This window comes from Thamnophis sirtalis, unplaced genomic scaffold, assembly GCF_051295495.1.
Source record: "Thamnophis sirtalis isolate CommonGarterSnake01/CBP01778 unplaced genomic scaffold, rThaSir2_p1.2 scaffold_8, whole genome shotgun sequence".
Taxonomy (NCBI): Eukaryota; Metazoa; Chordata; class Lepidosauria; order Squamata; family Natricidae; genus Thamnophis; species Thamnophis sirtalis.
The window spans coordinates 18,243,618-18,263,958 of NW_028261388.1; the positions used below are offsets into that span (position 1 = coordinate 18,243,618).

Consider the following 20,341-nt stretch of genomic DNA (forward strand, 5'->3'; position numbering starts at 1 on the left):
CAACCTTATAGGATAATTGTTTAGACCACAGCAATTCAATGTGTGTGTGGCTGCTTTTAAAAACCACACAGAAGCTTCACTTAATACAAAATGTCATGCTTGTATGGTTGGGTGTTTGAAACCAGTTGAACCAGTGGAGTGTCAGCCTTGGGAAAACTCCAGACTAGCAATACCGAAGCCGGACACAGACACCATGGGGAAGCTGGAGAAAACAGGTAATAAAGTACAGCCTTCAAACCCAAAGACATGGAGAAAGAGAGCAAAGACCCTCAATGAGGGTCCTTCCCTAACAAAGCCATGCCTGTCTTAACTAAAAACAATGGGATGGAGCCTTGTTGAAGACATAGCTCTGACCTCTGTTTTCTTAGTAACACCAACAAAACCCAAGCCTACTATAACGGACCCCAACCCATTGGGTTCACAACCCCTGGTGATCACCGAAAAGGAAGTGCAAGATCCGTTTCACAGACAAAAGCCAGGAGAAGCTCCAGACCCAGACAAGCTAACTCCATCTTGCATAAAGTCTGTGCTGAGCCATAAGCCATAAGAAAGCCATAAGAAAAAAATTGGCTACAGAAGTATAGTTGTCATCTGGTACCAATTATCTGGACATATCTCTAACAATCTTTGGACCATTGTATTTACTCCTATACTTAACAGTGTTGCACCCAGGTAAACCAGGGAGTGACCCAAACAATCTGAGAACATGTATGTTATTTTCCTTTTTACCGTCAATACCTTTTAATTAGATCTTAATGTCAGTATTTTTTAACACAGTGCAAAAACTAATGTGTATTGCTGGTCTTTGACCGCAATAAAGATTTGCTTGCTTGCTTGCTTACTTACTTACTTACTTACTTACTTACTTACTTACTTACTTACTTACTTACTTACTTACTTACTTACTTACCTTCTTGCATAAAGTCTGTGCTGACCAATTGGCCCACATCTTCACCCAAATCTTCAATAAATCACTAAAGATATGCTATGCTACTTCTTGCTTAAAACACTCTACTACATCTTACAACATTGTGAATCTCCAAAGACCTACACAAGTATTCTTTTTGTAGACTTCAGCTCCCTATTCAATACCACCATTCTAGATATTCCTCTAACCAAACTAAATCAGCTAGCTGTATCTGTTCACACTTGTAAATGGATCATAAGCTTCCTAACATTCAGAAAGCAGCACCTGAAGCTAGGCAACATAGCAATAGCAATAGCAATAGCAGTAGACTTATATACCGCTTCATAGGGCTTTCAGCCCTCTCTAAGCGGTTTACAGAGTCAGCATATTGGCCCCAACAACAATCCGGGTCCTCATTTTACCCACCTTGGAAGGATGGAAGGCTGAGTCAACCCTGAGCCGGTGAGATTTGAACCGCTGAACTGCTGATCTAGCAGTCAGCTGAAGTAGCCTGCAGTGCTGCATTTAACCACCGCGCCACCTCGGCTCTTGTACATACCTGTACAATTAGCACAGGAGCCCCTCAAGGCTGTGTGCTCTCTCCACTTGTCTTCTCTCTATACACCAATGATTGCATCTCAAAGGATCCCTCTGTTAAAATATTGAAGTTGGCAGATGTTACAACAGTGATTGGTCTCATTCGAGACAATGATGAATCTGCATACAGTCAGGAGGTTGAACAACTAGCCTTGTGGTGCAACCAGAACAATCTTGAACTAAATACACTCAAAACAGTAGAAATGGCGGTAGATTTTAGGAGAAACCTTCCTATACCATCACCTCTTACAATACTAGACAACACAGTATAAACAGTAGAGACCTTCAGGTTTCTATGAAGAGAAGAGCCAAGGTGGCGCAGTGGTTAAATGCAGCACTGCAGGCTACTGCTAGATCAGCAGTTCAGCGGTTCAAATCTCACCGGCTCAGGGTTGACTCAGCCTTCCATCCTTCCGAGGTGGGTAAAATGAGGACCCAGATTGTTGGGGGCAATATGCTGACTCTCTGTAAACCGCTTAGGCAGGCCTGAAAGGCCTATGAAGCGGTATATAAGTCTACTGCTATATTGCTATTGCTGCTATTTCTAGGTTCTATCATATCTGAAGACTTAAAATGGACACCTAACATCAAAAATGTCATCAAAAAAGCACAACAAAGAATGTTCTTTGTGCACCAACTCAGAAAGTTCAAACTTTCCAAAGAGCTTCTGATTCTGTTCTACAGAGGAATTATTGAGTCTGTCATCTGCACCTCTATAAGTGTCTGGTTTGGTTCTTCAACCAAACAAGAAAGACACAGACTTCAATGGATAATTAGAACTGCAGAAAAAACAATTGCTACCAACCTGCCTTCCATTGAAGACCTATATACTGCACAAGTCAAAAAGAGGGCTGTGAAAATAACTACAGACCCCCTCACATCCTGGACATAAATTGTTTCAACTTCTACCCTCAAAACGAACCCATAGGGCACTGCACACCAGAACAACTAGACACAAGGACAGATTTTTTTCTGAATGCCATCACTCTACTAAACAACTAATTCCCACAACACTGCCATATTACCTACTAAGACTGTATGACTATTATTCTTATCTTCCTTCCTAGTACTTAACTCTTCCACTTGTGACTATAACCACATTGCTTGTATATTTAAATTTTATATTTTATTTTTTTCCTAATATAATTTGATTGTTTGTTGATTGATTGTTTCCTAGTATAATTTGATAGTTTCCGAGTATAATTTGATTGCTTATTAGTAAAATGTGGCTATTACTAAGTGTTGTATCTTATGATTCTTGATGAATGTATTCTATTTTATTTTTCGTTATGTACATTGAGAGCATATGCACCAAAGAAAAATTCATTGACCAATAAAGAATTCTGTTCTGTTCTGTTCTGTTCTGTTCTATTCTATTCTTGTTGGAAAGCATTCTCTGATCTCGTGAGTTTGAGGTAAGATGCTGAAATTCTGCTTGGATGGTTTATTGTGGATGTTTCATTAAAACAAAGAGATATCTTCAGTGCTAGAAGTGAGGAGGGTTTGATTTCTGTTTACATAACAGCTTTGATGGTGGGAGTGTAGTTTTCTTCTTAGTTGTTTATTGACCAGCCTTTTGCTTACTTCTTGATTGTTTGACTGAGTTGGTAGTTCCTGGATTGGGAGATTGTTGATGACTTCATTGTTGGTCTGGTATTAATATCAGTTAACAAAAGGACACATTTTCCTAGTGGAATTAGGCTTGTGGTCATGTTGGGATAAGCAGCTGAGAGTTCCTCATTTTCACAAGGTCAAGGGATGGCTTTTCAGTTCCAGACCTCAGGAAGAGGCATCTTGCTTGACCTTTGATAAACTTTTTGACAAACTGGGTTTGTGTCAATTTGTAAGCAACCAAGAGCCTGATTAAGTTGCAATGGTGTACAAATGAAATCAATAAATACATAAACATAAAAATTCAGAGCCATGAAAGGCATGGGATTGGAGGAGAGATATTTGGAACATCTCCCCGTGGAGATCCAGACCCTTACTACCCTCCTGGCCTTCCGCAAAGCAGTTAAGACCTGGCTGTTCCGGCAGGCCTGGGGCCGTTGAACTATCCAGCCCCATTCGAGGTTACAGCTGTTGTAGAATTTTAAATTGTTGTTTTATTTTATTTTTTGTATCCCTTCCCTTTTTATTGTGAGCCGCCCTGAGTCTCTCGGGAATAGGGCGGCATACAAACTCAATAAAATCAAATCAATCTCAATAAATTTTTATGTAAGTATTTCAAGAACAGAAAAGTAGTGATTTGGATAAGTGATCCTTTGGACGCTTTGTCTAAGAAGAAAACTTTTGTAGCTCATCTAATAAAAACACGTATATCATCAATTTTTGTTGGTTTTTAACTCGTGCTGGTCCACCTATAGTTTATTTTCTTTGTATTCTCTGAAGTGAAATGCACCAATAAATAAACCCAAAGAAATACATACGTATTATCGTGCCCCAAAACGTGGCTCAATGAAAAAAGGAATGACTTTGAAGATGCAACACAATTTTATTTGCAAGCAAGAAAGCAGTAATACAGAATTACAATTTGCTTCTGTGACTTGATTCAAAATGATAGAGAAGAGATCATCAATCTTTGCAATGCTTGAGATTTCTGCCACAACATTTTTTTCTCTCCAATATGAGCCCATTTCAAAATACACAGAGGGGTGGGAGGATTACCTTGTACTACAACATTTTGCACAAACATTTTACTCTCTCCTCAAGTTAATATTAGACTATAATTAACAGTTTTGGAAATGTATAGCAAAAGCGTATTTCCACATGACAAAACATGTATCAGCCATTAACAGCAATAAAAACGCACGTCATTGAGTGCTGTGTCATCACCCCTGCCCTGTCTTCCCTCCACCTTTGTTTGTATCCCACATATACCAGTTGAGGGGCAGCGAAGGCTCCATGAGCCAAAATCACCCCATTTCTGGCCATAGCCCTTCATGACTAGACCATCACTGCAGGAGAACTGGATGTTGTTAGCTGTCGTATCATCACCATTTCCTTGACGGCCTTCCACTCTCAGAGAAAAAGAAACCAGGTAGCCTGATTTGCAGAACTGGGTGGCGGTCCAGTCTCCCCACCTGCCCATAAAAGATAGACAAACATCTCTTTGGTTTGTTGATTAATCTCTTGTCATCAGGCATCAAGACTCAAGCATAATGGCTAAAATCTGGGATTGGAACCTGTTGAATTCTATGTCTGAGTATCAAATCCATTATCTATGAGCCTACAATTGACTTTTGACAACTCATTGGGCTGTTGTAGTGGGGGGGAAACAAGGAAAGAGGATCTTGTGGCTGCTGCCATAAGCTTCTAGGTAAAAAAATAATGAATACAAATTGCAGGCAGGCGGCAGGCAGCAGAAGTAGCATGCAGTACAGCACTCAAACCACTGCACCACCAAGAGTCATTGAGTCAATAAAGAGGTGTTTGGGGCATGAATAATGTCAGGAAAGAGCAATGAGCACATCAAGAAAGGCCAATGGTTGGAGATACATTTGTTGTGGTGCACAAAATATTAGCAGCTATTTTGGGACTTCTCCAGAATAAACAAGTCTCCAACCATGTCTCAGCTTCTAATTCAGAGAGACCATTGCACAACAATGCATGAAAATCAGCTTTATTAATTCATTTATTTCCAGTGCATCCCCTTCCGAAATTAATAGCAATCAGTCATCTCCTCACAAGAAAATAATAAAGGACAAGAAAGTTGGTTACTCACGGTCCAACTGTAGACTCAATTGTTTTGCCTTTGTTGCAGTACAAACGGATTCCATTCAGAGCTGTATCGTCACATTCCCTAGGACTGGTTCTACCTAGGAAAATAAGACTCTGATAAACTTCCAGATCAGCCCTTGGTTTCGTTGAGCTTTCAGTTCTAGGAATTTCCAACATTTACCCATCAATATGGGACAATTGATGCCTCTCTTTGATTATGGAATCAAAAATATGTTAAGCATCAACATATATGTTATGGCCTTTCTTAAAACACAAAGTGGAAAACTGAAGAGTTAATTTCAAGGAAATAGAAAGAAGTAAAAGACCATCTGAAAAATAAATTTTTACCTTCAGGGAGAAGCCATTTGCATAGCCTCCCTGGCAAAACTCACTTAAGCCCCAGTAACCCCAGGGACCTCCATTTGGTACAGTGAGTATATAATTGTAACGTCGGGCTTCAGTATTCCCCAGGCAGCAGTAGATGGTCAGGAGAAGTGCGGTGCTGACAGAGAGATCCATGGAAGAGTAAACCAGTTGGCCTCTTGAAACAGAAATCTCTTCAGAAATTGCGGCATCCTAGAAACCAGGAATCTTTTATAAGTATCTGCAGTACCACCCTCATGAAGTCATGATTTACGATTTATTTGTTGTGTACATTTGAATCAGCCTTAATTCTTAGGAACATCCTGGACCGCATCCTGCACTTTATTTGGCAAGATTTTATTGCACCCTGCACTTTCCTTGGCAAAATTTCAGAAGTGTACATAGAATAGGAGAGTTGGAAGTAACTTTGGAGGTCTTCTAGTCCAACCCCCTGCCTAGGCAGGAATCCCCACACTACTTCAGACAATGGTTGTCCAACATCTTCTTAAAAACTTCCAGTGTTGCAGCATTCACAACTTCTGGAGGCAAGTTATTCTAATGATTAATTATTTTAACTGTCAGGAAATTTCTCCTCAGTTCTAAGTTGCTTCTGTCTGATTAGCTTCCACTCATTGCTTCTTGTCCTACCCTCAGGTGCCTTAGAAAATAGTTTGACCCCTCTTCTTTGTGGCAACCCCTGAGATATTGGAAGACTGCTATTATGTCTCCCCTAGTCCTCATTTTCATTGAACTAGACATACCCAGTTCCTGCAACCGTTCTTCATATGTTTTAGCCTCCAGGCCTCTAATCATCTTTGTTGCTCTTCCCTGCACTCTTTTACAACTGCTTATAGCTCCATTAAATGTATTTGATATCCATTTATATGATCGTATAGTAACTGCTTGGATCTTCTTTAGGGAGAACAACTAGCCTTGCGGTGCAATCAGAACAAACTTGAACTAAATACACTCAAAACAGTAGAAATGGTGGTAGATTTTAGGACAAACCTTCCTATACTGCCACCTCTTACAATACTAGACAACACAGTATAAACAGTAGAGACCTTCAGGTTTCTAGGTTCTTTCGTATCTGAAGACTTAAAATGGACACCTAACATCAAAAATGTCATCAAAAAAGCACAACAAAGAATGTTCTTTGTGCACCAACTCACAAAGTTCAAACTTTCCAAAGAGCTTAAGATTCTGTTCTACAGTGGAATTATTGAGTCTGTCATCTGCACCGCTATAAGTGTCTGGTTTGCCTCTTCAACCAAACAAGAAAGACACAGACATCAAAGGATAATTAGAACTGCAGAAAAAACAATTTTTCCTAATATAATTTGATTGTTTGTTGATTGATTGTTTCCTAGTATAATTTGATTGTTTCCTAGTATAATTTGATTGCTTATTAGTAACATGTGACTATTACTAAGTGTTGTATCTTATGATTCTTGATTAATGTATTCTATTTTATTTTTCATTATGTACATTGAGAGCATATGCACCAAAGAAAAATTCATTGACCAATAAAGAATTCTGTTCTGTTCTTTTCTGTTCTGTTCTATTCTTTTCTATTCTATTCTTGTTGGAAACCATTCTCTGACCTCATGAGTTTGAGGTAAGATGCTGAAATTCTGCTTGGGTGGTTTATTGTGGATGTTTCATTAAAACAAAGAGATATCTTCAGTACTAGAAGTGAGGAGGGTTTGATTTCTGTTTACATAAAGAGCTTTGATGCTGGGAGTGTAGTTTTCTTCTTAGTTGTTTATTGACCAGCCTTTTGCTTACTTCTTGATTGTTTGACTGAGTTGGTAGTTCCTGGATTGGGAGATTGTTTATGACTTGGTCTGGTATTGATATCAGTTAACAAAAGGACACATTTTCCTAGTGGAATTAGGCTTGTGGTCATGTTGGGATAAGCAGCTGAGAGTTCCTCATTTTCACAAGGTCAAGGGATGGCTTTTCAGTTCCAGACCTCAGGAAGAGGCATCTTGCTTGACCTTTGATAAACTTTTTGACAAACTGGGTTTGTGTCAATTTGTAAGCAACCAAGAGCCTGATTAAGTTGCAATGGTGTACAAATGAAATCAATAAATACATAAACATAAAAATTCAGAGCCAATGAAAGGCATGGGATTGGAGGAGAGATATTTGGAACATCTCCCCGTGGAGATCCAGACCCTTACTACCCTCCTGGCCTTCCGCAAAGCAGTTAAGACCTGGCTGTTCCGGCAGGCCTGGGGCCGTTGAACTATCCAGCCCCATTCGAGGTTACGGCTGTTGTAGAATTTTAAATTGTTGTTTTATTTTATTTTTTGTATCCCTTCCCCTTTTATTGTGAGCCGCCCTGAGTCTCTCGGGAATAGGGCGGCATACAAACTCAATAAAATCAAATCAATCTCAATAAATTTTTATGTAAGTATTTCAAGAACAGAAAAGTAGTGATTTGGATAAGTGATCATTTGTAGGCTTTGTCTAAGAAGAAAACTTTTGTAGCTCATCTAATAAAAACACGTATAATTTTTGTTGGTTTTTAACTCGTGCTGGTCCACCTATAGTTTATTTTATTTCTGTATTCTCTGAAGTGAAATGCAAGAATAAATAAACCCAAAGAAATAAATACGTATTATCGTGGCCCAAAACGTGGCTCAATGAAAAAAAGGAATGACTTTGAAGATGCAACACCATTTTATTTGCAAGCAAGAAAGCAGTAATGCAGAATTACAATTTGCTTCAGTGACTTGATTCAAAATGATAGAGAAGAGATCATCAATCTTTGCAATGCTTGAGATTTCTGCCACAACGTTTTTTTCTCTCCAATATGAGCCCATTTCAAAATACACAGAGGGGTGGGAGGATTACCTTGTACTACCACATTTTGCACAAACATTTTACTCTCTCCTCAAGTTAATATTAGACTATAATTAACAGTTTTTGGAAATGTATAGCAAAAGCGTATTTCCACGTGACAAAACATGTATCAGCCATTAACAGCAGTAAAAACGCACATCATTGAGTGTTGTGTCATCACCCTTGCCCTGTGTTCCCTCCACCTTTGTTTGTATCCCACATATACCAGTCGATGGGCAGCGAAGGCTCCATGGGCCAAAATCACCCCAACGCAGGCCATGGCCCATCATGCCTTGACCATTACTGCAGGTGAACTGGATGTTGTTAGCTGAAGTATCATCACCCTTTCCTTGAGGGCCTTCCACTCTCAGAGAAAAAGAAACCAGGTAGCCATAGTTGCAGAAGTGGGTGGCAGTCCATTCTCCCCACCTGCCAATAAAAGATAGATGCACATCTCTTTGGTGTGTTGATTAAGCTCTTGTCATCAGGTCTCAAGACTCATGCATTATGGCTAAAAGATGGGAGTAGGAACCCATTGAATTCTATGTCTGAGTATCCAAATTCATAATCTCTGGGCCTACAATTGAGTTTTGACTTAACTCATTGGCTGTTGTAGGGAGGAAAACAAGGAAAGAGGATCTTGTGGCTGCTGCCATAAGCTTCTAGTGAAAAAAAATAATGAATACAAATTGCAGGCAGGCGGCAGGCAGCAGAAGTAGCATGCAGTACAGCACTCAAACCACTGTGCCACCAGGGGTCATTGAGTCAATAAAGGGGTGTTTGGGGCATGAATGAATGTCAGGAAAGAGCAATGAGCACATCAAGAAAGACCTATGGTTGGAGATATATTTGCTGTGACACACAAAATATTAGCAGCTATTTTGGGACTTCTCCAGAATAAACAAGTCTCCAACCATGTCTCAGCTGCTAATTCAGAGAGACCATTGCACAACAGTGCATTAAAATCAGCTTTATTAATTCATTTATTTCCAGTGCATCCCCTTCTGAAATTAATAGCAATCAGTCATCTCCTCACAAGAAAATAATAAAGGACAAGAAAGTTGGTTACTCACGGTCCAACTGTAGACTCAATTGTATTGCCTTTGTTACAGTACAAACGGATTCCATTCAGAGCTGTATCGTCACCTTTCCCTTGGCCTGGTTCTACCTAGGAAAATAAGACTCTGATAAACTTCCAGATCAGCCCTTGGTTTCATTGAGCCTTCAGTTCTAGGAACTTCCAACATTTACCCATCAATATGGGACAATCAGTGCTTCTCTTTGATTATGGAATCAAAAAAATGTTAAGCATCAACACATATGTTGTGGCCTTTCTTAAAACACAAAGTGGAAAACTGAAGAGTTAATTTCAAGGAAATAGAAAGAAGTAAAAGACCATCTGAAAAATAAATTTTTACCTTCAGGGAGAAGCCATTTGCATAGCCTCCCTGGCAAAACTCACTTGAGCCCCAGTCACCCCAGGGACCCCCATTTGGTACAGTGAGTATATAATTGTAACTTCGGGCTTCAGTATTCCCCAGGCAGCAGGAGATGGTCAGGAGAAGCACAGTGCTGACAGAGAGATCCATGGAAGAGTAAACCAGTTGGCCTCTTGAAACAGAAATCTCTTCAGAAATTGCGGCATCCTAGAAACCAGGAATCTTTTATAAGTATCTGCAGTACCACCCTCATGAAGTCATGATTTACGATTTATTTGTTGTGTACATTTGAATCAGCCTTAATTCTTAGGAACATCCTGGACCGCATCCTGCACTTTCATTGGCAAGATTTTATTGCACCCTGCACTTTCCTTGGCAAAATTTCAGAAGTTTACATAGAATAGGAGAGTTGGAAGTAACTTTGGAGGTCTTCTAGTCCAACCCCCTGCCTAGGCAGGAATCCCCACACTACTTCAGACAATGGTTGTCCAACATCTTCTTAAAAACTTCCAGTGTTGCAGCATTCACAACTTCTGGAGGCAAGTTATTCTAATGATTAATTATTTTAACTGTCAGGAAATTTCTCCTCAGTTCTAAGTTGCTTCTGTCTGATTAGTTTCCACCTATTGCTTCTTGTCCTACCCTCAGTGCCTTGGAAAATAGTTTGACCCCCTCTTCTTTGTGGCAACCCCTGAGATATTGGAAGACTGCTATTATGTCTCCCCTAGTCCTCATTTAATTGAATTAGACATACCCAGTTCCTGCAACCGTTCTTCATATGTTTTAGCCTCCAGGCCCCTAATCATCTTTGTTGCTCTTCTCTGCACTCTTTTACAACTGCTTGTAGCTCCATTTAATGTATTTGATGTCCATTTATATGATTGCATAGTAACTGCTTGGATCTTCTTTAGGGATCTGGAATAGTCTTTCTCTCAATTAAACATGCAGGCAACAGAATTCTTTCTTACTTGCCAGGAGACAACACCGTCCATGATTGTTAGCAAAAGAGGGAAAGAAGGACACATATTCTCTGAAGTCCCCAATCATTGAAAGATGCTAGTCTCTAGTTCTCTTTGAAACTAAGTGATAAGTCAAAAGAGGTTGTGTGTGAGCAGCAGTGCTCTCAGCTCTCAGTAAGTTTTCCTAGCAATAACTGATGACGAGGCCTTGCTTGAAATACTCAACAAACTCAGCAAATGGTCCAAACCAGAGGTGGTATTCAGCAGGTTCTGACCAGGTTCTGGAGAACTGGTAGAGGAAGTTTTGAGTAGTTTGGAGAACCAGTAAATATCACCTCTGACTGGCCTCACCCCCATCAATTCTCTGCCTACCGAGCCCCAACTGATCGTGAGAAAATGGGGATTTTGCAATAACCTTCCCCTGGAGTGGGGAGGGAATGGAGATTTTACAGTATCCTTCCTCTGCCATGTCCACCAAGCCATGCCACGCCCGCAAAGCTCACAGAACCGCTAGTAAAAAAAAAATTGAATCCCACCACTGCTTACAATACTGCAATTTCCGGAATAAGAAGTCTGTGTTCTAATGGTTTCTGAATGTGATATGGACTGTGAGTAATCTTGGAAATGTAGTCAAGGGAAGATTTGGGATTTTAAAAATGTATTCCTTTTTTCCCCTAGGAGCTTATGGCAGGAGCCACAAGATCCTCTTCCCTTATTTTTTTTCCTTACAACAGCCCAATGAATTAAATTGAAAGTCGATTATAGTCCCAGAGATAATTTTGATACTCAGACATAAAATTCAACTGGTTCCTAGTCCCAGATTTTAGCCATTATGTTTGAGTCTTGTGGCCTGATGATAAGAGCTTAATCAACACACCAAAGAGATGTGTATCCATCTTTTATTGGCAGGTGGGGATCCTGGACCACCACAAAATTCTACAACTCAGGTTACCTGGTTTATTTTTCGCTGAGAGTGAAACTCCCTCAAAGAGATAGTGATGACACGGCAGCTAACAACATCCAGTTCACCATGATAGGGGTGATTTTGGCTCATGGAGGAGTCACTGCCCCTTGACTGGTATATGTGGTGTTGTGTCTGGTGTTTCAGGAACATGGACATGCATGACCTTTCCTGATTGGTCAAAGTATGTAGCAAGTGCAGAAAGCTCAGCACATTCCAATTGGTTGGTTGGTTAATAGCTAGCATATAAATAGCTATTATCGGTTGCGCTGTTCACGCCTCTGATCAGTTCCTTTTGCTGTTATGTGGCTGTTACTGAATAAATGTGTTTGTTGATGATTACCATCTCCCCCCAGTCTATGCCAGACCCACCACACATACTTAAAATGTGGAATACATATAACGGTGGAGCAAAACAAGGGCAAGACTGATGACACAACATTCAATGAAATATATGGTTTGACACCTAGACATACATTTTTGCTATACATCTCCAAAGACTGATCATTATAGTCCAATATTAACTTGAGAAGAGATTGTATGTTCATGTAAAATGTGGTAGTACAAGGTAATCACCCACCCCATATGTGTCTTGAAATGGGTTCAGATTGGAGAAAGAAAAATGTGGGGGCACAAAACCTCAAGCATTGCAAAGATTGATTCTCTGTTCTGTATAATTTTGATTCAAGTCACAGAACCCAATTGTAATTCTAAAATGAGAAACTCTCAGCTGCTTATCCCAACATGACCACAAGCCTGATTCCACTAGGAAAATGTGTCCTTTTCTTAACTGACATTAATACCAGACCAACAATGAAGCCATAAACAATGTCCCAATCAAGGAACTACAAATTCAGACAAACAATCAAGCAGTAATCAAAAGCCTGGTCAATAAACCACTAAGAAGAAAACTATACTCCCACAATCAAAGCAGTGCGTGTAAAAAAAATCAAACAAGAGGTGGATTGCTCCCAGTTTGGCCCAGATCTGGTGAACTGGTAGTAGCGGCAATGAGAGGCTCCACCCACCCATCCAGAGACTTCCGTGTATGCACAGAAGTATCGCACATGCGTGCGTACACAAGCAAACCGGTAGTAAAAAAAAATGGAGACCCATCACTGAATCAAACCCTACTCCTTTCTAGCACTGAAAATATCTCCTTGTTGGTAATGAAACATCTGCAATAAATCAACCAATCAGAATTGCACCTTCTTACCTCAAACTCAAGAGATCAGAGAATTGTTTCCAACAAGAAAACATGGGTCAGAGCTGTGTCTTCAACAAGGCTCCATCCCATTGTTTTTAGTTAAGACAGGCATGGCTTTGTTAGGGAAGGACCCCGATTGAGGGTCTTTGCTCTCTTTCTCTATGTCCTTAGGTTTGAAGGCTGTACTATATTACCTGTTTTCTCCAGCTTCCCTATGGTGTCTGTGTCCAGCTTTGGTATTGCTAGTCTGGAGTTTTCCCAAGGCTGACACTCCACTGGTTCAACTGGTTTCAAACACCCAACCATACAAGCATGACATTTTGTATTAAGTGACGCTTCTGTGTGGTTTTTAAAAACAGCCCCACATACATTGAATTGCTGTGGTCTAAAAAATTATGCTATAAGGTTGAGTATTTTCAACTTTTTAGATTAGATCCAGAGAGTAATTTCTTTACAGTCATGGCTTTCAAAATCATTCCTCTAAGAATGATGAACTCTGAAATTAATCCATGATATCCAAATTGTTTCAGGAAGTTTAGATGATATTGTTAAATATTAACCCACTGCATATCTCACTGAAATTACGCTCTGAAATGAAGCATTTACAAAAGTCCCTACAAGCAAATTCTTTTTCCAAATGGGAGATCAGAACACTGTGGGTTTTTTATTTTAATTTTAATTTTCTTTTCTGGGCTTCTCTATCTCTGCAGGACAAATATTTCGGCAAAACTCAGGTAATGTAAACAGCTGGAAAGTAAAACAGTAGATAAATAACCCTTATCATAAATAAAGATTTTTCCTAAGTATAGACTGGCTAAATAAAACAGTTTATGTTGAGTCACATTAATCATTGCCTTTCCCCATATGTAAACACTTTTATTAAAAGGTAATTTATGTTTTATTTTGGTTTTTAAATTCTATTCTATTCTATTCTTGTTGGAAACCAGTGGTGGGATTCAGCCAGTTAGTACCACTTCGGGAGAACCGGTTGTTAACGTTCTGAGCAGTTTGGTGAACTGGTTGTTGGAAGAAATCATTAGGGTTGTTAAATTATTTGAATCCCACCACTGTTGGAAACCATTATCTGATCTCGTGGGTTTGAGGTAAGAAGCTGCTATTTTGGTTGGTTGGTTATTGTGGATGTTTCATTACCACAAAGAGATATCTTCAGTGCTAGAAGTGAGGAGGGTTTGATTTCTGTTTACACACAGCTTTGATGGTGGGAGTGTAATTTTCTTCTTAGTGGTTTATTGACCAGGCTTTTGCTTACTGTTTGATTGTTTGTCTGAGTTGGTAGTTCCTTGATTGAGACATTGATTATAGCTTCATTGTTGGTCTGGTATTGATATCAGTTAACAAAAGGACACATTTTCCTAGGGGAATCAGGCTTGTGGTCATGTTGGGATAAGCAGCTGATAGTTCCTCATTTTCAGAAGATCAAGGGTCAGCTTTTCAGTTCCAGACCTCAGGTATGGAAATAAATAAACTTATGATCTGCTTATGGGAAAGCCAATGATTGACCCAGTGGTGGGATTCATTTTTTTTCCCTACTGGTTCTGTAGGCATGGCTTGGTGGTGGTGGGGTGTCATGTGACTAGGTCGATCTCACTCATGGTCACACCCACTCAGTCGCATGACCAACAACAACAAGTCATAGCCACAAAACCCGGTAGGAAAAAAAATGAATTTCTACCGACTGTATTTTTCAGAGTATAAGACCGTTTTCGCTCAAAAAAGTGGTTGAAAATCTCATACTGAATACAGCATTTTTTGCCTCCTGAAACCCTGCTCCTTCACCAAATGGCCGTGCATAGCTTGTAGGAGGCTTTCAGGGTGCTCTTGGGGGCTGGGGAGGGCAGAAATGAGCAAAAAATGGACCTTTTTTGCTCAATTTTGCCCCCCACTGGAACATTCTACATGCCTCCAAAGGGCTATTCATGAAATGAAAAGGCCTGTTTTTTTGCAAAAATAGGGGTCATTTTGGGGTGGTTTGCAGAGTGCAAAAACTTTTTGAAAAATTTTCCTCTTCAAAACCTTGGTTCGTCTTATACTCCAGTGCATTTTATAATCTGAAAAATAGGAAACTTGTTTTTCTGCCCAGGCTTGGCCTAATCTGTCAAATGTCCTCTTCCTGCATGCCGCCTGCTCTCCCTTTGCCAGTCCTGTTTCCGCTCCTTCAGAGACCCGGCCCTAGCCTCGTTTAACTGACCATCTCTCCTCATATCCCATATCAAATTTGGTGCCTTTCTTTGATTAGATAGAAAAGGACTAAATATCCCTATCAGTTCCTGCAAATGCTCAGTAATTCTGAGATGCAATGTCAGTATGTCAGCATCGGTCTTAAATACATATTTTTCACTCTTGGAGGAGAAAAAACAATTACTGCAAAGTCACAATGAGTTCTGCGACGTAACTAACCAGGATACATTATGCTAAAATCCATGTGTTGTTTCCTTTTTAATGTATTATTCATTATATGTTTACATTATTGGACAGTTCTGTTCAGCTTCCTATTACTATTTACAGTGCACATTTAAAAACCAAAATAAAACATAAACTATCTTTTAATAAAATTGTTTACTTATGGGGAAATACAATGATTGATGTGACCCAACATAAACTGTTTTATTTAGCCAGCCTATATTTAGGAAGAATTTTTACTTAAGATAAGGATTATTTAGCTATTGGTTTACTTTCCAGCTGTTCACATTACCTGAGTTCTGCAGAAATTTTTACTTCGCAGAAATAGGGAACAGCCCAGAAAAGAAAATTAAAATTAAAAACCCACAGTGTTCTGATCTCTCATTTAGAAAAAGAATTTGTTTGTAGGGACTTTTGTGAATGCCTTATTTCAAAGCGTAATTTCAGTGTGATGTATTGATTCTTGCCATGTTAACATTTAACAATATCATCTAAACTTTCTTAAACTATACAGAGATCATGGATTAATTTCAGAGTTCATCGTGCTTAGAGGAATGGTTTTGAAAGCCATGACTGTAAAGAAATTACTCTCTGGATCTAATCTAAAAAGTTGATAATACTCAACCTTATAGGATAATTGTTTAGACCACAGCAATTCAATGTGTGTGTGGCTGCTTTTAAAAACCACACAGAAGCTTCACTTAATACAAAATGTCATGCTTGTATGGTTGGGTGTTTGAAACCAGTTGAACCAGTGGAGTGTCAGCCTTGGGAAAACTCCAGACTAGCAATACCAAAGCTGGAGGGGAAGCTGGAGAAAACAGGTAATAAAGTACAGCCTTCAAACCCAAAGACATGGAGAAAGAGAGCAAAGACCCTCAATGAGGGTCCTTCCCTAACAAAGGCATGCTTGTCTCAACTAAAAACAATGGGATGGAGCCTTGTTGAAGACATAGTTCTGACCTCTGTTTTCTTAGTAACACCAACAAAACTCAAACCTACTATAACAGACCCCATTCCATTGGGTTCACAACACCTGGTTATCACAGAAAAGGAAGTGCAAGATCCGTTTCACAGACAAAAGCCAGGAAAAGCTCCAGACCCAGACAACCTAACTCCATCTTGCATAAAGTCTGTGCTGAGCCATAAGCCATAAGAAAACCATAAGAAAAAAATTGGCTACAGAAGTATAGTTGTCATCTTGTACCAATTATCTGGACATATCTTTAACAATCTTTGGACCATTGTATTTACTCCTATATTTAACAGTGTTCCACCCAGGTAAACCAGGGAGTGACCCAAACTATCTGAGAACATGTATGTTATTTTCCTTTTTTACCGTCAATACCTTTTAATTAGATCTTAATGTCAGTATTTTTTAACACAGTGTAAAAACTAATGTGTATTGCTGGTCTTTGACCGCAATAAAGATTTACTTACTTACTTACTTACTTACTTACTTACTTACTTACTTACTTACTTACTTACCTTCTTGCATAAAGTCTGTCCTGACCAATTGGCCCACATCTTCAATCTCATTGAAGACCTATATACTGCACAAGTCAAAAAGAGGGCTGTGAGAATAACTACAGACCCCTCACATCCTGGACATAAATTGTTTCAACTTCTACCCTCAAAACGAACCCATAGGGTACTGCACACCAGAACAACTAGACACAAGGACAGATTTTTTTCTGAATGCCATCTCCCCATGGAGATCCAGACCCTTACTACCCTCCTGGCCTTCCGCAAAGCAGTTAAGACCTGGCTGTTCCAGCAGGCCTGGGGCCGTTGAACTATCCAGCCCCATTCGAGGTTACGGCTGTTGTAGAATTTTAAATTATTGTTTTATTTTATTTTTTGTATCCCTTCCCTTTTTATTGTGAGCCGCCCTGAGTCTCTCGGGAATAGGGCGGCATACAAACTCAATAAAATCAAATCAATCTCAATAAATTTTTATGTAAGTATTTCAAGAACAAAAAAGTAGTGATTTGGATAAATGATCATTTGTAGACTTTGTCTAAGAAGAAAACTTTTGTAGCTCATCTAATAAAAACACGTATATCATCAATTTTTGTTGGTTTTTAACTCGTGCTGGTCCACCTATAGTTTATTTTCTTTGTATTCTCTGAAGTGAAATGCACCAATAAATAAACCCAAAGAAATACATACGTATTATCGTGGCCCAAAACGTGGCTCAATGAAAAAAAGGAATGACTTTGAAGATGCAACACAATTTTATTTGCAAGCAAGAAAGCAGTAATGCAGAATTACAATTTGCTTCAGTGACTTGATTCAAAATGATAGAGAAGAGATCATCAATCTTTGCAATGCTTGAGATTTCTGCCACCACATTTTTTTCTCTCCAATTTGAGCCCATTTCAAAATACACAGAGGGGTGGGAGGATTACCTTGTACTACCACATTTTACACAAACATTTTACTCTCTCCTCAAGTTAATATTAGACTATAATCAACAGTTTTTGGAAATGGAGAGCAAAAGTGTATTTCCACATGACAAAACATGTATCAGCCATTAACAGCAGTAAAAACGCACATCATTGAGTGTTGTGTCATCACCCTTGCCCTGTCTTCCCTCCACCTTTGTTTGTATCCCACATATACCAGTCGAGGGGCAACGAAAGCTCCATGGGCCAAAATCACCCCAACGCAGGCCATGGCCCATCATGCCTTGACCATTACTGCAGGCAAACTGGATGTTGTTAGCTGACGTATCATCACCCTTTCCTTGAGGGCCTTCCACTCTCAGAGAAAAGGAAACCAGGTAGCCATAGTTGCAGAAGTGGGTCGCAGTCCATTCTCCCCACCTGCCAATAAAAGATAGATGCACATCTCTTTCGTTTGTTGATTAAGCTCTTGTCATCAGGCCTCAAGACTCAAGCATTATGGCTAAAAGATGGGACTAGGAACCCATTGAATTCTATATTTGAGTATCAAAATTCATTATCTCTGGGCCTACAATTGAGTTTTGACTTAACTCATTGGGCTGTTGTAGGGGGGGAAACAATGAAAGAGGATCTTGTGGCTGCTGCCATAAGCTTCTAGGGAAATTGCAGGCAGCCGGCAGGCAGCAAAGGTAGCATGCAGTACAGCACTCAAACCACTGCGCCACCAAAGGTCATTGAGTCTATAAAGGGGTGTTTGGGGCATGAATGAATGTCAGGAAAGAGCAATGAGCACGTCAAGAAAGACCAATGGTTGGAGATACATTTGCTGTGGTGCACAAAATATTAGCAGCTATTTTGGGACTTCTCCAGAATAAACAAGTCTCCAACCATGTCTCAGCTGCTAATTCAGAGAGACCATTGCACAACAGTGCATTAAAATCAGCTTTATTAATTCATTTATTTCCAGTGCATCCCCTTCTGAAATTAATAGCAATCAGTCATCTCCTCACAAGAAAATAATAAAGGACAAGAAAGTTGGTTACTCACGGTCCAACTGTAGACTCAATTGTATTGCCTTTGTTACAGTACAAACAGATTCCATTCAGAGCTGTATCGTCACCTTTCCCTTGGCCTGATTCTACCTAGGAAAATAAGACTCTGATAAACTTCCAGATCAGCCCTTGGTTTCGTTCAGCCTTCAGTTCTAGGAATTTCCAACAATTGGGGACAATTGATGCCTCTCTTTGATTATGGAATCAAAAATATGTTAAGCATCAACATATATGTTATGGCCTTTCTTAAAACACAAAGTGGAAAACTGAAGAGTTAATTTCAAGGAAATAGAAAGAAGTAAAAGACCATCTGAAAAATATTTTTTTACCTTCAGGGAGAAGCCTTTTGCATAGCCTCCCTGGCAAAACTCACTTGAGCCCCAGTCACCCCAGGGACCCCCATTTGGTACAGTGAGTATATAATTGTAACTTCGGGCTTCAGTATTCCCCAGGCAGCAGGAGATGGTCAGGAGAAGCACAGTGCTGACAGAGAGATCCATGGAAGAGTAAACCAGTTGGCCTCTTGAAACAGAAATGTCTTCAGAAATTGCGGCATCCTAGAAACCAGGAATCTTTTATAAGTAACTGCAGTACCAGCCTCATTTACCATTTATTTGTTGTGTACATTTGAATCAGCCTTAATTCTTAGGAACATCCTGGACCGCACCCTGCACTTTCATTGGCAAGATTTTATTGCACCCTGCACTTTCATTGGCAAAATTTCAGAAGTGTACATAGAATAGGAGAGTTGGAAGTAACTTTAAAGGTCTTCTAGTCCAACCCCCTGCCTAGGCAGGAATCCCCACACTACTTCAGACAATGGTTGTCCAACATCTTCTTAAAAACTTCCAGTGTTGCAGCATTCACAACTTCTGGAGGCAAGTTATTCTAATGATTAATTATTTTAACTGTCAGGAAATTTCTCCTCAGTTCTAAGTTGCTTCTGTCTGATTAGTTTCCACCCATTGCTTCTTGACCTACCCTCAGGTGCCTTAGAAAATAGTTTGACCCCCTCTTCTTTGTGGCAACCCCTGAGATATTGGAAGACTGCTATTATGTCTCCCCTAGTCCTCATTTTCATTGAACTAGACATACCCAGTTCCTGCAACCGTTCTTCATATGTTTTAGCCTCCAGGCCCCTAATCATCTTTGTTGCTCTTCCCTGCACTCTTTTACAACTGCTTATAGCTCCATTAAATGTATTTGATATCCATTTATATGATCGTATAGTAACTGCTTGGATCTTCTTTAGGGAGAACAACTAGTCTTGTGGTGCAATCAGAACAAACTTGAACTAAATACACTCAAAACAGTAGAAATGGTGGTAGATTTTAGGACAAACCTTCCTATACTGCCACCTCTTACAATAGTAGACAACACAGTATAAATAGTAGAGACCTTCAGGTTTCTAGGTTCTTTCATATCTGAAGACTTAAAATGGACACCTAACATCAAAA

The 20,341-nt window shown here is 39.6% G+C and overlaps 3 protein-coding genes across 3 annotated transcripts; all 3 read right to left on the reverse strand.

Moving 5' to 3' along the window:
- Positions 1-3,984: 3,984 nt before the first annotated feature.
- LOC148044318 (vitelline membrane outer layer protein 1-like) lies at positions 3,985-5,743 on the reverse strand. Its single transcript, XM_087721167.1, is given in 4 exon segments — positions 3,985-4,587; positions 5,229-5,301; positions 5,304-5,322; positions 5,573-5,743. Coding segments are annotated over 4 exon segments (555 nt in total). The 3' UTR covers positions 3,985-4,295.
- Positions 5,744-8,252: 2,509 nt separating this feature from the next.
- Positions 8,253-10,055, reverse strand: LOC148044319 (vitelline membrane outer layer protein 1-like). The gene is made up of 3 exons (XM_087721165.1): positions 9,856-10,055; positions 9,511-9,605; positions 8,253-8,866 (listed from the first exon to the last, which is right to left on the reverse strand). The coding sequence occupies exons 1-3, from the start codon at positions 10,024-10,026 to the stop codon at positions 8,575-8,577; spliced, it is 558 nt and encodes a 185-aa protein (XP_087577291.1). The 5' UTR covers positions 10,027-10,055; the 3' UTR covers positions 8,253-8,574.
- A 7,587-nt stretch (positions 10,056-17,642) lies between these two features.
- On the reverse strand, positions 17,643-19,454 carry LOC148044320 (vitelline membrane outer layer protein 1-like). The gene is made up of 3 exons (XM_087721166.1): positions 19,214-19,454; positions 18,880-18,974; positions 17,643-18,252 (listed from the first exon to the last, which is right to left on the reverse strand). The coding sequence occupies exons 1-3, from the start codon at positions 19,382-19,384 to the stop codon at positions 17,961-17,963; spliced, it is 558 nt and encodes a 185-aa protein (XP_087577292.1). The 5' UTR covers positions 19,385-19,454; the 3' UTR covers positions 17,643-17,960.
- Between the last annotated feature and the right edge of the window lie 887 nt (positions 19,455-20,341).

Bases quoted from the DNA above. Each gene is read 5' to 3' on its own strand.
- LOC148044319 (XM_087721165.1), bottom strand. From the start codon at position 10,026: ATGGATCTCTCTGTCAGCACTGTGCTTCTCCTGACCATCTCCTGCTGC. The intron at 9,606-9,855 runs GTAAAAATTTAT...TTATTTTCCTAG, and splicing joins CAAATGGCTTCTCCCTGAAG to GTAGAACCAGGCCAAGGGAA. The intron at 8,867-9,510 runs GTGAGTAACCAA...TTTTATTGGCAG, and splicing joins ATTGAGTCTACAGTTGGACC to GTGGGGAGAATGGACTGCCA.
- LOC148044320 (XM_087721166.1), bottom strand. From the start codon at position 19,384: ATGGATCTCTCTGTCAGCACTGTGCTTCTCCTGACCATCTCCTGCTGC. The intron at 18,975-19,213 runs GTAAAAAAATAT...TTATTTTCCTAG, and splicing joins CAAAAGGCTTCTCCCTGAAG to GTAGAATCAGGCCAAGGGAA. The intron at 18,253-18,879 runs GTGAGTAACCAA...TTTTATTGGCAG, and splicing joins ATTGAGTCTACAGTTGGACC to GTGGGGAGAATGGACTGCGA.